Raw genomic sequence first — 14,136 nt, 5'->3', positions numbered from 1 at the left:
TGCTTCCTCTTACATGATCTCTTCCGAGGGGGCTCCTCAGCGGGGTCTTCTGGGGAGTACTCGGAAGATCGGGGACCACGCAAATGGGGGTCCTCAGGCTGCGAGTCTCTACCATCCCAGGGGAGAGAGGATGCGGAGACCGTAGTAGGTGCTTGAGGGAGTATAGCATCGGTACTCCTACGTGGTATGGATGAACTATCCAACATGCTCCTCGTCTTCATGAAGACAGATCCTCCGGCTCCGAAAGACGCCCCGGCTCCGAAGAGAGCACAGGTGCCGATGGCTCCAAAGGAATCGGCTCTGAGAACAATGTAGGGTCCGAGCTCACTCAGGCTAATGCACCAAGAGGAAGACTCGGCACCAAAGAGGTTCAGTTCCAAGTGTCCCCCTCGGGCCCAACTTAAGAGCTTTGTACCCTAGACACTTAGGACAGCGCCGACAGTGTCTGAGTGGAGTTTGACTCCGAGACAACCACCCGGGGTGCTGGAGGCAAGGACACCACTATAGTCGGTACCGGCAGCATCGGCTCCAAAGGCCCAGTCTGGGTTGGAGGAGGAAAAAGAGCAGGATCGGTAACGGGAGTCGGCTCTGAGACAGAAATGGTCAGAGCCGATAAAAATTTTGGCAAGGCCGACAACGTAAGGAGTCTGAGCACCAGTTTCTCAATGTCTTCTTCAGATAAGCTCCTGGAGGATCTGGAGGACAGTGTGGGAGACCTCACTCTCTGTAATATAGGTGATTTTAGAGTAGGCTAGACCGTTGGAATGTCTGTAGACCGGCTCCGAAGCGGACTGCTAGTGATTGGCACCGAAGCACTTGGTGCCGATATTGCAAGGTCCGTGTCCAGAATCTCGATCGGCTCAGAGGACAGTGGAGCCGAAGAGACAGAGGCCATCTCTGATTTTGGTAACTTCTGTGGAGGTTCAGAGACAGAAGTTGAGGCTGGAGAAGGCCTTTTTGAGGTCTTGCCCTTATCTTTTCTAGAAGACTGCGACCTAGCAGAGGAGGACAAACTGGCTAGGTCTTCCTCGAAGGAAGGTTTTAACATACCTTTTAGAATCAGCTTATTTTTCCATTCCTGGAGCACTCGACTAAAGGAATGGCAAAAGAGACAAGTTTCTTGAAGATGTATGGCCCCTAAACAGTACACACAGATGCTATGTCCATCAGTGATGGACATTTTTTGCGAGCATTTAGTACACTTTTTAAATCCTGTTTATGCTCTTTATGTTCTTTGGACATAATGGCGGTAGCAATATAGGTGATTTTAAGAAACAACCAACACACTCACTCAACAAGAGAGGAACTAGATCCTCTAACTTAAACAGACCTAGCCCTAACACTCACAACAAAAAATAAAGGGTGGTTTTACTAGGTTCTCTAACTTAAATGAACCTAGTGCAAAGGAAAAAGGGAAACAAACTAGCATCTCTAATTTAAACGGTCTAGTCTAAAAGCACATACTCATGTGAACCACACACAAAGGCCAACAGGCCCAAGAATTTTATAGCAGTAATAAGTCAGTCCGGTTAATAGACACAAATCGGTATCACAAAAAAGGTTATCAGCAATCAGGAAGCACTTCACACGAAGCTAAAAACTCCTAAAAAGTAGTAATAATAAAGAACTAAGTCACTTAGCCACTGCCAACCAAAAGAAGTTTCCAACTGAAGACACGGCAAACGAGATCTGGGGAATGTGTGCATGCACCATGGGATACCTATTAGCCACGAGCCAATCAGAAGTTTTCAGGCTTTCTAAGCGGCCGAGTCGGAGCCGAGGATCGGCTCCGAACCCACATGTAATAATGGAGGCGAGACAGGACTACATAACAAACTGTTTGCCTCTGAATTGTAATTACATATACTCTGTATTATATATACATTGTATTACCTAGTTCACCACCTGTCTTACTGTTCTACTTTTATTAATTAAGCAGATTGGTCTTACATTGTCAAGTTTATATATTTTTCTGTATACTGTGTTGTTAAATTGGAGCTTTTCTCCTCGGGTCTCCACTGAAAATGGGCCACAAATCCAGCTGAACGAACCTGGTTAACAAATGTCAATAAATAAATAAAGGCAAGACAGACTGGAGTGTGACCATCTGGAATTTCACCTTGGAAACTGATAGGTTCATGGTAGAGAGATCCAGAACTGGCCTCAAGTCCCTTGTTTTCTTTGGCACTAAAAAGAACCTGGAATAGATGCCTAATCTGGACTGGTCTGGGGGAACGGGCTGGATGACTCGTTTTTCTAGCAGCTTGGAAATTTCCTGTGGTGCTGCCTCACTTTGCACGGGTGGAATGTCCGGGAGGTGTTTGGCTGGAACTGACTTTCAAAGGAAGGGGACTGAATATTCTCTGGATATGATTTGCAACACCGACTGATCTATAATTGACTTTCAGGCTGTTGGCTGTAGTGAAAGTCGACCCTTGACTGCCTCCAGAGATGAGAAGCCAGGCAACCCTTCAGGGCTGCTTTGCGGGCCTGTCCGAGTACGAATCCCGAAACCCTTGGTTCCTCGGGCCCCCTCTACCTCAAGGGTGGTGTCTGTAAAATCCCCATCTGCCTCTGGGGAAGGCGAGTCCCAAGCGTCCGGGGAATAACCCTGAGACTTTCAGAACCACATCTTCTTTGCCCCACGGCGATTCCTGGAGAAGGATCGTTGAGAGGTTGAGAGGAGGATTCTGACAGCAGCAGACACAGTCTTCCCATCCTTCTCGCTCTGGACCAGGGTGTTGTGCACTGTCTTTCCAAAGAGAGTGGGAACATTGTATGGGGCATTTGTAAATGACGCCTTGAAGAGCTACGAGAAGGTACAAAGTCAGAGCCAGGCATGATGCCGGATAGTAACGCCCACTCTGGCAGTGCCTTCAGTAGCGTGAGAGAGAAGCCACATAGAGGTATTGGCAATGAAGGCAAGGGTGGCCATTCGAAAGGAGAAAAACTTTCTATCGTCCACCGACATGGACCCTGGTGTAGACCCAGCGATCTCCTCTTTACTAGGTTTTGCTGAAGCCTAATAACGTGTGCCATGTAGTTAAGCGCATGTACAGAAAATGTTGCTTAAGCGTGAGCCTGGTTCCCAAAATGGTCCAAGGTCCTAGACTCTAGGTCCGATGGGTGGACCATGGAGCTCTCCTATGCTAGCTCCTTCTTGGTGGCCACCACCACCACCCCCCACCATGGCATAGATGGGAGCCCCTTTGACCAGTGTGTTTTAATCAGAAAGGGAGCGGAGGACCTTATAAGGGGATAGGCTCCACCATGTCAGGCTCCTTCCACGCCTGAAATACAACAAGATCCATCAGAGGATCTGCGGGAGTGGACACCCATGAAGTACAGGGTCCTGCGCCAAATGTCTCCAGGAACACAGAATCATTTTTTAGACAGACCACCCCCAATGCTACATGCGGATCTCCATGATGTCTCCACATGAGACATCCTCTGGGGGTGAGTGGGGGGAACCCTCCCCTACCTCCAAGTCGGTGTTCTCCATGACGTACTCTGGCAGGGAGTCCAAGTGTCTCCTTTTACACATGCATTTTCGAGAAACCCCTTCAGTAGGGGTCTCTGGGGAAGACTCAAAAACATCCAGCTGCTCCCGTGTGGGAGCTCTCTGAGGCACAGAGACAGCAAGCTGTCCATGAGGTGGGCAGGATGGCGGAATCCGGATCAGAAACAGAGAAAGCCAGGATGGATTTGGAGGATGAGATCATCAAAAGTCTTGATGTAATAGAGAGAACCATCTCCACTACGTCAAAGGCAGAAGGGGAACAAACCCCCTGAGCTGGGGCTACAATCAGGTCCGTAATACTCTGGATCAAAAGGGGAGCTGGAGCTGACTCCAATTGGAAGGTTCAGCTCTGAAAAACTCTGAGCCAAAACCAGCCTCTCGGATTATGCATTGAGGCTATGGCTCCAAGAGCTGGATGGCTCCGAGCTCGTTGGAGCTGATCTGCTCCAGACAATGATCAGCGTCAAGGTACCATGTAGCGTCGGCGCCAGCCCCTCGACATCGAGGGTCCTCGGACCAGAGGACTCTGAAACTGGGGGTCAGATAAGAGGAGTGATTGGGATGAAGAAGGCGGGCTGCATGCACCCCACTCCGGAGGAGAGGGGTCAGGCACGACTCCCATCTGTATCTAAGTGTAGATGAATCTCCACACCATCCTCTCCACCTCGGCTTCGGAAAGTCTGTGGGTGGATCTGGAGGAAGAGGCCACTGACAACAGCCTAGAGAGGCAATGTTGATACCAGGGACGGGCTCCGGGGCACCTCCGGCTCCAGGGACAAACAAGGAGAATGGAGTCTGGGAGAACCAGTGCTAGGAGCCGACTGGAATTTAGCTGGTGGCTCAGAGCCGATCGGAATTTAGCTGGTGGCTCAGTTGAGGAAGAGTGGTGAGGGGACTGCTTCTTCGGCCTGTCTCAGTGCTTGCGCTTCTCTCCACCCCCAGTCCTCTTAGCGGGAGGTTGAGTCCCAGAGGCCTGCGCAGAGACAGAAGTAGAAGCAGAAGGGGTAGCACGGGCCTCCATAGAAGGTGGAGGGAGAAGGCCCTTGAGTACAAGTTTACTCCTCCTGTCGATCAATGCGCGGGGATTGAACCCCATACAGATTAAACAGGAGGAATTGAGATGAGGGACCCCTAAGCAAACACACAAAATGTCCATCCGCTGGGGAAAGCTTATAGCCACACTTTGTGCACTTATGGAAACCTGGTTTGGGTGTCTCTGACATTTTTAGCAGTAGTGAAACCCCAATCAGAAAACACACACACTTACAGGACAGAGATAGCAAGAGTAAGGAGAGATTTTTTTTTTTTAAAGTATAAACAGATGCTTGAATGTGAAAAGTTCGGGGTAAGTAAAAGATAGAAAGATTAGGACAGGAATTTAGATTCAACTCAGTTTCCCTCCAAAAAACCTGGAGCAGTGTACCATGATGTTGCAACGAACGCAGCAAAAGAGATCTGAAGGGAGGAAGGAGATAGTGGCACTGTGGGTAGGGGAGGAGCTTGGAGATCAAATCCGATGCTGGAGAAATGTGGCCTAGTCGGATCAGTCCTGGATCCATGTCCCACAGGTTGAAGAGCAGACAACTTCAGATCTACATTTCACAGGAAAATCTGCATTTAATTAAAAGCTTTGACAAATTTAGTAACTATCCAATAACGATTTAAGATCATTCACCAATAAAAACTAAGATGAAATGTAAAGTAGTAAAAATGAGACACTGGTGTTTTCCTGCCTACCTGTTTAAAAAAAAAAAGGAATTTAAGGAACAGGTAGTGATTTGAGAACTCTTAGGCAAGAAAGAAAGATCTTCATAAGTTACAGCTAGTAAGTGGGATAAAATGAAAATGGAGTTTTAAAACAAAGTAGAAATAAAAGAAAGAATATGATTAAGAAGAAACAAGAATTACTTTGAGGAATTGACAAAGATTTAAGTATTGCAGAAAAAAGGGAATCTCACAGAACATGAGGCAGTGCAAATGCAGAGAGCTAAAGAGAAAACAGAGTATCTGGAGAATATGCGATTTTTAGAAATAGTGTTGTTAAACAACTTTTTTTATAACTTTTTGCACAATGAGATCGCAGATATACCCCAGGGATTACCTCAGTGTCGCTGCTCAACAGAGGCACAGCAAAATAATGGGTATAGTTCCCCATACTAAAGGGGTGGCGTAAGCCACAAAACTATGGGCTAGGCTTGTAAATGCCCTCGGGCAGATAGCCTAGTATGAACCTATGAACCTATAAGAATCGTTGTCCAACTTAAGTATCCTATAACAAGAAAATTAACCAAGGATACTGTAGAGGTTTTAGCGATATTTCAAAATGGTTACGAAAACTTTTATGAACAAGAGAAATCTGGAAATCAAGAAAGCACAAATGGATATATTTACTGAGAACTTAATTATGCCAAAGTTAGAAGTAGATGAGGCTCAACTACTAACAGTTAAGATAGGAGGTTGTAAGAAAAACTGATGTACCATCTTCAGGAAAGACTCCAGGAACAGATTGCATTCCTGTGGATATTTAGAAGTTAGGATGGAAGAAAGAGAGAAAAATCTGGAAGATTTTGTTTAAAAATAATTTAAAATAAGAAGAAACACAAACATCTTGGAAGACAGCTGTAATGGCTTTATTAGTATAAGCAGTAAAGACCCATCAGACCCAGCTTCATATAGCCCCATTTTAGTTTTAAACCAGGTTTATAATGCATGTCTATACTAGCTAAAAGAATGACAACAGTGTTGCCAAAATTGATAGATATGGATCAATGTGGTTTTGTGGAACCATTAAGAAAGGAATAATTAGTAAGGCATATGAAGTACTGCATGATAACTATAAGAATCGATCAGCAGAGGTTAGGAAGGATTGGGAAGAGAGATTAGATAAGCAATTCACAAAAAAAAAAAAATGGGGGATATATGCATCTCTTCCCAAATATGCAACAAAATCTACAAGATTTAGGATCTTTGCTACCCCAAGCAGACTTCCAAGAATTATTCCTCAGGTAGAGCACAATTTTTTGAGGTGTGATGGGGCAAAAAGAGGCAACTCGGAAACATATTTTCTCGAAGTGTAATGAGCTGGTAGACTGTTAACATTCCCTGCTGTCTGCTCTGTCAGAGATGCTGGGTGAACACATTGGGGTAACTAGGGAATTGAGATTTTTGAACTGTGATACAAACTCAAAACTGCATAGACACTGTAAGGCCTTGCTGAATCTAATGATTATGGTCGCCAAAAAAGCAATTTCTAGAAAATGGAAATCAAAGTCTAAACCAACTTTACTAGAAGTAGTGAACATAGTAACAGAAATAAAACAACTGGAACTGGGATCCTTAGAAAAGGGAAAGCGCAAATTACATAGGAAAAGTGGGAACTGTGGAATCATTACATATACAGAAGGAATGAGGTTTAAAAGAAGGCAGGATTTGAATGAGTTATACAATGGTTAAGTAACATGACTGGATACATTAAAAGTAGTGTATACTATGTTTGCAGCTACAGTTGTGTCGGCATGGTTTGCAATGTATAACGTTTGCAACTGAAATTGTGTGGCTATGGTTTACTGTCATTTATATAAATGTAACATGACCTATTGTCATACATGATAATTTAATAAAAATGTTCTTTGTTTAAAGAAAATTAGTTTTTTTATGGAGGGAAGGCAAACATTTGACAGCATTAACAAAATGATGCAGAGTGAAGGTGAATGTAAGAAAAAAAAATTCTGGTGGGTCTTTATGCAGAGAAAGCATTCTACACTGTAAGCTAGGATTTCAAGAGTAGGGCAATGGAAGCATTTGTATTCCCTGACACACTTAATAGCTTAATTAGGAGGATAAGTGGGGGGGGGTTCCTCTCCAACAAGTTGTGTTTGAAAACAGGAACCAGGCAGGAATGTCCTCTTTCCCCGTTATTCAATTCATATTTAGAGCCACTGGAAAAGAAAATAAGGGACTAAGAATTACAAGGATATAATTGGTATGGTAAACAAGAAAAGCTGGCTTCGTTTGCAGATATTACTTTGCACAGGACAAATTAAAAAAAGAACATCCCAGTGTTATAAAATATTTTGAGATAGTCAAGTCTTTCCTGGATATAAAATTAATGAAGATAAAACAAAGGCTAGACACAAATTATGCACCGACACAAGAAATGGTTCGGCAATACCAACATTTATGGGGACCCTATAAGATGGAAGTGTTTAGGAGTACGTCTTAAAAAGGTTTGTGTTATGGCAGTTAAGGATATATGTCAGGAAGAGACAAAATAAGATAAAAAACTGAGAAACTGGAAGTCTTGTTTATGGATATGGATAGAAAGATACTAGTAGTGAAAATGTTTTTAGTTCCTTTAATTTTGTACATGGGCCAGGCATATTTTTATCAACCAGAGGAAGTTGTGAACAATAAAGAATTGAAGGAAGCTATCTGGGAAGGGAAGAGGGCAAAAGTTAAGTGGGGTAAAGTGATCCTTTCAAAAGAACGAAGTGGTTTAGGATTACCTGGTTTGAAAGGACATTTTAGAGCTGCATATACATATCAAAAGCAGAAGGTTACAATCCAAAATTGAAAGGGATCATGATGAAGGTGGGGAGGGGTGTTCAAGAAACAGAGAGGTTAAGGGTACAGAAAATAAGCAAGAGTGGGCTTGAATTTATTGGAAAAAAAACTGGCAAAGAAACCAAGGCATTTGGAGCAAATAGCTAGAGGGGGAAGTTAACAGAAATGGATGAGGGAAAGATAACGTCTGGCATTCAGACTAGAGACTGCTTTCTCTATTATGGATTGATAGAGTACAGAAAAGAGAAGGGGATAGGGGAATTTTAAGTTACACACCTGCTCTGGGGGGGTTTAGTCAAATTTAGACTAGAAACTGCGGTTAAAAACAGGGCAATTAGAGCATATAAAATATTGCAAGATAACTAAGAATAAATTACAGGAGGTTAGAAAAAGATTGAGTAGTGATACTGGAAAACCTATTTAAAAGAGAATAATGGAGGACATACGTATGGCTTCCACATATGCAACAAAGTCCAGAAGGTTCAAGAAACATTTGCTGGAAGCCTTTGCATATGTATTGTTATACCCCAAGCAGACTTCAAAGAAGGTTTCCTCAAGTAGATAGCAAATGTTGAAAGTGAGATGGGGAAGAGGCAACTAGGAACATGAGTTTTGGGAGTGTAATGAGTTGGCAGATTTTAAAAATTTCCTATGGAGCACTCTGTCAGGAATATTAGATGAGCCATGGCAGTAACCAGCGATATTTTTTGGGTTGGTGGACACAGGATCTAAATTGCTTAAAGGTAGTAAGGCCTTAAGTTTAACTCTGTTAACTACAAAAAACATTACTAGAAAACGGAAATCAAAGTATAAACCAAATGTATTTGAAGCACTGAATATTATAAAATAGATAAAAGAACTGGAAGAGAGATCTTTCGAAAAGGGAAAGAGCAAATTATATAAAAAATAAATTAAATTTGTGGGACTAATTCATGCAAAATAATGCTCATGAGGAGGAGTAACTCTTAAGGGAAAGCAGGAATTCAACAAATTTATTTAATATTAGACCGATAATTATTAGAAAGGAAGAAATATAATGGGCTGTATGATGCATGCAAATGGGAAAAAATTAATATGGTTTAATTTTATTTTCAGTTTATGTACAGTTGCCTATGTCTTAAGTGATAATCTAATAAAGCTGTTTAACAAATAAATAAATGATGGGTCTTAGGAAAGCTGAATACAGAAAATCAATGACTTGCATATCATGCCACGGATTATACGTTTAGTAACATAGAATGATTTCCTTACTACCTTAAGACATGTTGGTTGAAAGCCAGGTTGCTATCCACTTACATCCTCAAATGTCGAACTACTGGCTCTACTCTTAAGGGTGCGTTATCAAGGAGGTAGTTTACTAGGGTGGCCAACTTTCCAATGGGTACTATAATGCATTTCCTAGCACAGAGTTTTAAACAGTGGCTTTGACACTAGTCCTTTGTCTGTGTTAGCCCTTCATGTAGGATGTTAGCGTCAAGGAGGGATTCGATGACTTCTCCTAGTTTGCAGTTATCTGAAAATTTGGTTAGTCACAGGCCTTTGACATTGGCTTTAACTTCAGAGAAGTAAATGTCAAAAAGCAGCAGGCCCAGTACAAAGCCCTGAGGTACTCCACTACCAACTGGCCTCCTTGTTGAGGTCATCTTCCTATTCCAATTTCCTTTGTCTTACTGAACAGCATGATGGCTATCCAGTGTGTAACACAGGAGTTTAATGCTCAACTAAGTAAGTTTGTTTATAATGCAAGGGTGGGATACTGTACACTAAATGCCGTTGCCAAGTCAAGGTTGGCAGCACACACCGCTTTGCCCTCATCCATTGCCTTGGCGACCTTTTCAAAGAAGCCCACCAGCTTGAGTGGCTGATCTTACTTTGATAACGACAAACTGGATTGGATCCAGAGTATGAACGTTTCCTAAGTAATGACTTAATACATGCATGATAATTCTTTCCATGGCTTTGCATAAGAGACTAGTTAGACTCATGGGTCTGTAGTTCAGAGTGCATTGATGGACCGCCTTTGTGCACAGCGATAACCATTGCAGTCTTCCATTCATGTTGTACAAAGCCTGTATGGAGGCTATGGTGAAAAAGTGACTTCAGAGGTTCTGACAGGTTAAGCTTTCGGATGTTAAGAAAATGTTGTGGGATATTATCAGGGCTCATCAATGCAGTGTTCCCAGTCTTAGAGTTTGCATTTAGGATCTGCTCTCTGAGAGCTGGAGGCAGTACATTTGATGGTATTACCTGTGGAGGTGACGTGGGGGGAAGGGGATATAACTGGAGCTGAATTTGCAGGCCAGTAGATTTGCTACATCTTCCAGCTCTATTAACAATCAGCTCTGCAAACTGCTGCATACCACCATTGATATTCTGGAAGCACCTAAAGAGTGCCTTGTGGATGTCCTTGACCTGGGAGGTTATCTTCACCTCAGAATTAACTTTAGTAGACTTAATTAGTCATCTTAGTTGTCTATTTAGCCTTGAGACAGTTTTTTTTCCTGCTGGGCATTGCACTTCCTAATTTTAGCTACAACGTTTTTTCCTTTTGATGTATAATCTGTTTAAGCTTGGATTCCACAAGGATAGTTTGTTTTCTGAGTTTGTTCTAGGCTTATTTCTGGTAGACAGTGCTATTTCTATGCATCTATTAACATAACTGTACAAGATTTCTGTGTACAATTCTACATAGACAGCAGAGTTCTCCAAGTTTGCAGAGACTTGAAATTTTGTCAGGTAATCATTTCACAGGTAGTTAATACAGTAACTGCAGTACAATCTAAACTGAAACATCATCTCTACAAACTGCTTGACCCACACTGTTTTACCTAAACACTGATATTAACTGTAAAACACCATAGTTCACTGCCTGGCAGCTTCAAGGCCAGCACACAACCAGACTTGTACAAAATACCAAATCTATATTGGTATAAAGAATACAAAACTGGAACATGACTCAATATGGTGAGTGGCTTTTTTATGCAAACTGAGCAACGTAAAGTCCATCTTCAATGGTAACCGTTTAATTTATATTATGTACAGTATGAAAATTAACTTAACACACTCTCAAAGTAGTCACAGTGGACAAACAGTAAGACATACCTGAGATTTTATGTCTCGGTGCAAAATTTTCCTGTCGTGCACATGTTTCAGTGCTAAACAGATCTGCACAAACCAATCCATAACCTGCCAAAAATAGAAAAAAGAAACTTTGCTGAACATTAGCACTAGGTAATCCCTGTAGCTGAACTTTGCAGCTCTTTGACTTTTACATGATATACCTGAATTAATATACTGCATGAATAATTTAAAATTATGCAAAGCAGTTTGCAAGGTTTGCCTCTGGACCTGGACCATGGATGAAATGGGTTAGTACACCAAAATAATAAATACTCAAGTATCATCCCAACAGAATTAATTAAATACAAACTGCCAAATACTAGATCTATGCAAAGCTGACTTCATCTGTAATTGGTTCCCAAAAGCACACTAAATTAGCACTGTTCAATTTTTTTCCTTTTTTTAATTCTTGCAGGAGGGTTGCACCTCCACAGCCCAGACAATCCCAAAGGTCATACAATCACATAAAGGAAAAGGTGAGTTTCATTAAAAAAAAAAAAAAGTTTCCCTTTACCCCAGTTCAGTGAAATTTTCAAATTACTATATAGAGATATTCAGAATGCGCAAGCAAGCTCCACAGAGATGCATGGTGCACACATGACTGCAAACAATACGCAAGTTACAGAATAAACCCATGATATTATACTGCTTATAATTACAGGGTCAAGAGACTACGGGTAATTATTTTTTTTTCTTCAAATCAGCTACATCACCTAGTAAAGTCATAAATAAAATAACTAGTGTAACAGTTTTAGTTGGTAAAAACTGCAGTAAATTATAAAATATACTGGAATACAAACAGAAAATAAAAAAAGCAAATATGTCATACACTGAGTACACATTAACAGAATCAAGGAAGTCTTGTGACAACAGTTATAATGTTTCAACAGGTAGCAATGACTTATCAGAAGAAAAATGCCTGCAATCATCCATTCTTTATTTTGCTTCTATGCCTGCTTTAAAATAATTCAGTGTCACAGAGAAGTCATCTGTCCTGGTACACAATAGGCATTACTCATAAAATAAATCCTGGATGGATCCCCTGTTCAAAAGATGATGTACCAACACCTATGGGTAATTTACAGCACTGGAAATATATCTGTAGACAATGTCTCTGGGATCTAGGAGGAAACTTCAGACCTAGCCAAAAATCCATGCAGACACAAAGACTCTACAGAGAAAGCATTGCAGCCAACAAATGAAGTAGGACAACAAATTCTGTGAATTAACAATGCTAACCCCTCTGCAACACTCCGCCCTCTTATATTTTTTTGGGGGGTGGATATTTGTTCCTTCTACTTTATAATACGATTCTTCACTAGGTATTTATAATGGCTGCACTACATACCATTACATACATGTTTTATGAATTGTGATACATAGGCTCATAAGAGGTTGGTATGCCAACGGCCCTACAAGCCCTTACAAGCCTAGCCATATTTATCTTAATTTGCCCCAGTTGTTGGTACTTATGTGAGTGAAGTTCAAAGAGTAGTTAATACCGACTCTCTCTGTCTATGAGGGGACATGGGCATCACCCCAGGGTGAATTTGTGGTCATCCATTGATTTAGGTTGCGTTTGAAGAGGGTCAGGGAGGGGTTCTTTTTCACATAGATTAGAATTTTGTTCCAGAGAAATGGCAATCTGGAAGATGAATCTTTCTTCCAGTATGACCTGTTCATGTCAGAGGCTAAGTTAAGATGCCTGGAGTAAGTTATCCTCCTGCAGTTTGGTTTAGAAATGTTTTGCACTTCCATCAGGGCTGGGTCAGAGTGTGTCCTGTAAGCCACGCACAGGTCATCCCTTAGCAACCTGTAGGAGACGGAATACAGTGACAGGGCTTTCAGTCTTTCCATGTTACGGCTTGTTTTGTGTACCCTGTAATTTCTCAGTGAGATATATCTGTGGTCTCTCCAATTGTTGTAGGTGTCCGATGAGGTATATGCAAAACGGCAGCTTTGTACTCAGTTACTGGTCTGAAGAGGGCAGAATATAATGGAATTATAACATCCTAAGATCTACTGCATTTACTTCTAGGAGGTGCAATATAGAAGGCAAAAAAAGACTAAGAAAAAAATAAAAAAATAAAATAAAACTATCTAAACCACAGGATAAAAAATCGGAACCAACTTTAATAGTTCTAAGTGTTGAAATATTGGACGCTTTGAACTATTACATTTGGTTCCATTTTTTATCTGTGGTTTGGATATTTTTTTTCTTTGCAATATAAAAGGATTTCCTTACTACTGTGGATACACAGTTGTCAAAGTTCAGACTGCAGGGATGTCAGCTTTCCCAAAGTGAACAACGGATTTTTTTTTTTTTTTTTTTACATTTGACTTTAATCTGTAGCTTTGGCACCAATCATTTGTCTGCATTAAAATTAACACTGCTGGGGACTCCGTGATTGCTTCCAATGTGCAATCTTCAGCGAAGTTGGTCAGCCACAGGTTGTCCAAGTTTGCCTGGAATTCTAAAAAATAAATTCTGAACAGTAAGGGGCCTACCACAGAATCCTGTGGTACACCACTGGTATCTGGTCTTTTGCTAGAGGTTAAATCACCCACTTTGACAGTTTGTGTCCTGTCAGTGAACCAGCTGGCTACCATCTGGTAACGTAGGGGTTGATTCCCAACTGGGAAAGTTTCTCTATAATACCCAAGTGGGGTATTGTGTCAAATGCCTTGGCTAGGTCAAGATAGGCAATATGCACGGTCTTTCTCTCATAAAGGGCCTTATTCAACCATGTTTAAAAGGCATGATTCTACCTTTAACAAATACAAACTAGATTGGGTCCAGAGCTTAAAGATAACCTATGTCCTTTGTTAATAAGGTCCGTAATGATTCATTCCATGGTCATGTAGATAAGGCTAGTCAAGCTTATAGGCCTATAATTCCCAGGGTTGGTTGTTGGTTCCCCTTTGTGCAGAAA

At 41.6% G+C, this 14,136-nt stretch overlaps 1 protein-coding gene across 1 annotated transcript in view; it reads right to left on the bottom strand.

Annotated features, from left to right (window-relative positions):
- The window catches only part of NEK1 (NIMA related kinase 1), a gene marked incomplete in the record, with an annotated part of 3,475,820 nt that overhangs the window by 2,981,630 nt on the left and 480,054 nt on the right, over positions 1-14,136 (bottom strand). Inside the window, 1 exon segment of the mRNA XM_044062568.1 lies at positions 11,186-11,269. Within this exon segment, the coding sequence (XP_043918503.1) occupies positions 11,186-11,269 (84 nt within the window).

The sequence above is a fragment of the Protopterus annectens genome, chromosome 2.part1 (genome assembly GCF_019279795.1).
Source record: "Protopterus annectens isolate FY-2018-M chromosome 2.part1, PAN1.0, whole genome shotgun sequence".
Taxonomy (NCBI): Eukaryota; Metazoa; Chordata; order Ceratodontiformes; family Protopteridae; genus Protopterus; species Protopterus annectens.
The sequence above is the reverse complement of the archived record's forward strand: the minus strand, read 5'-3'. Positions and strand labels throughout refer to the sequence as shown.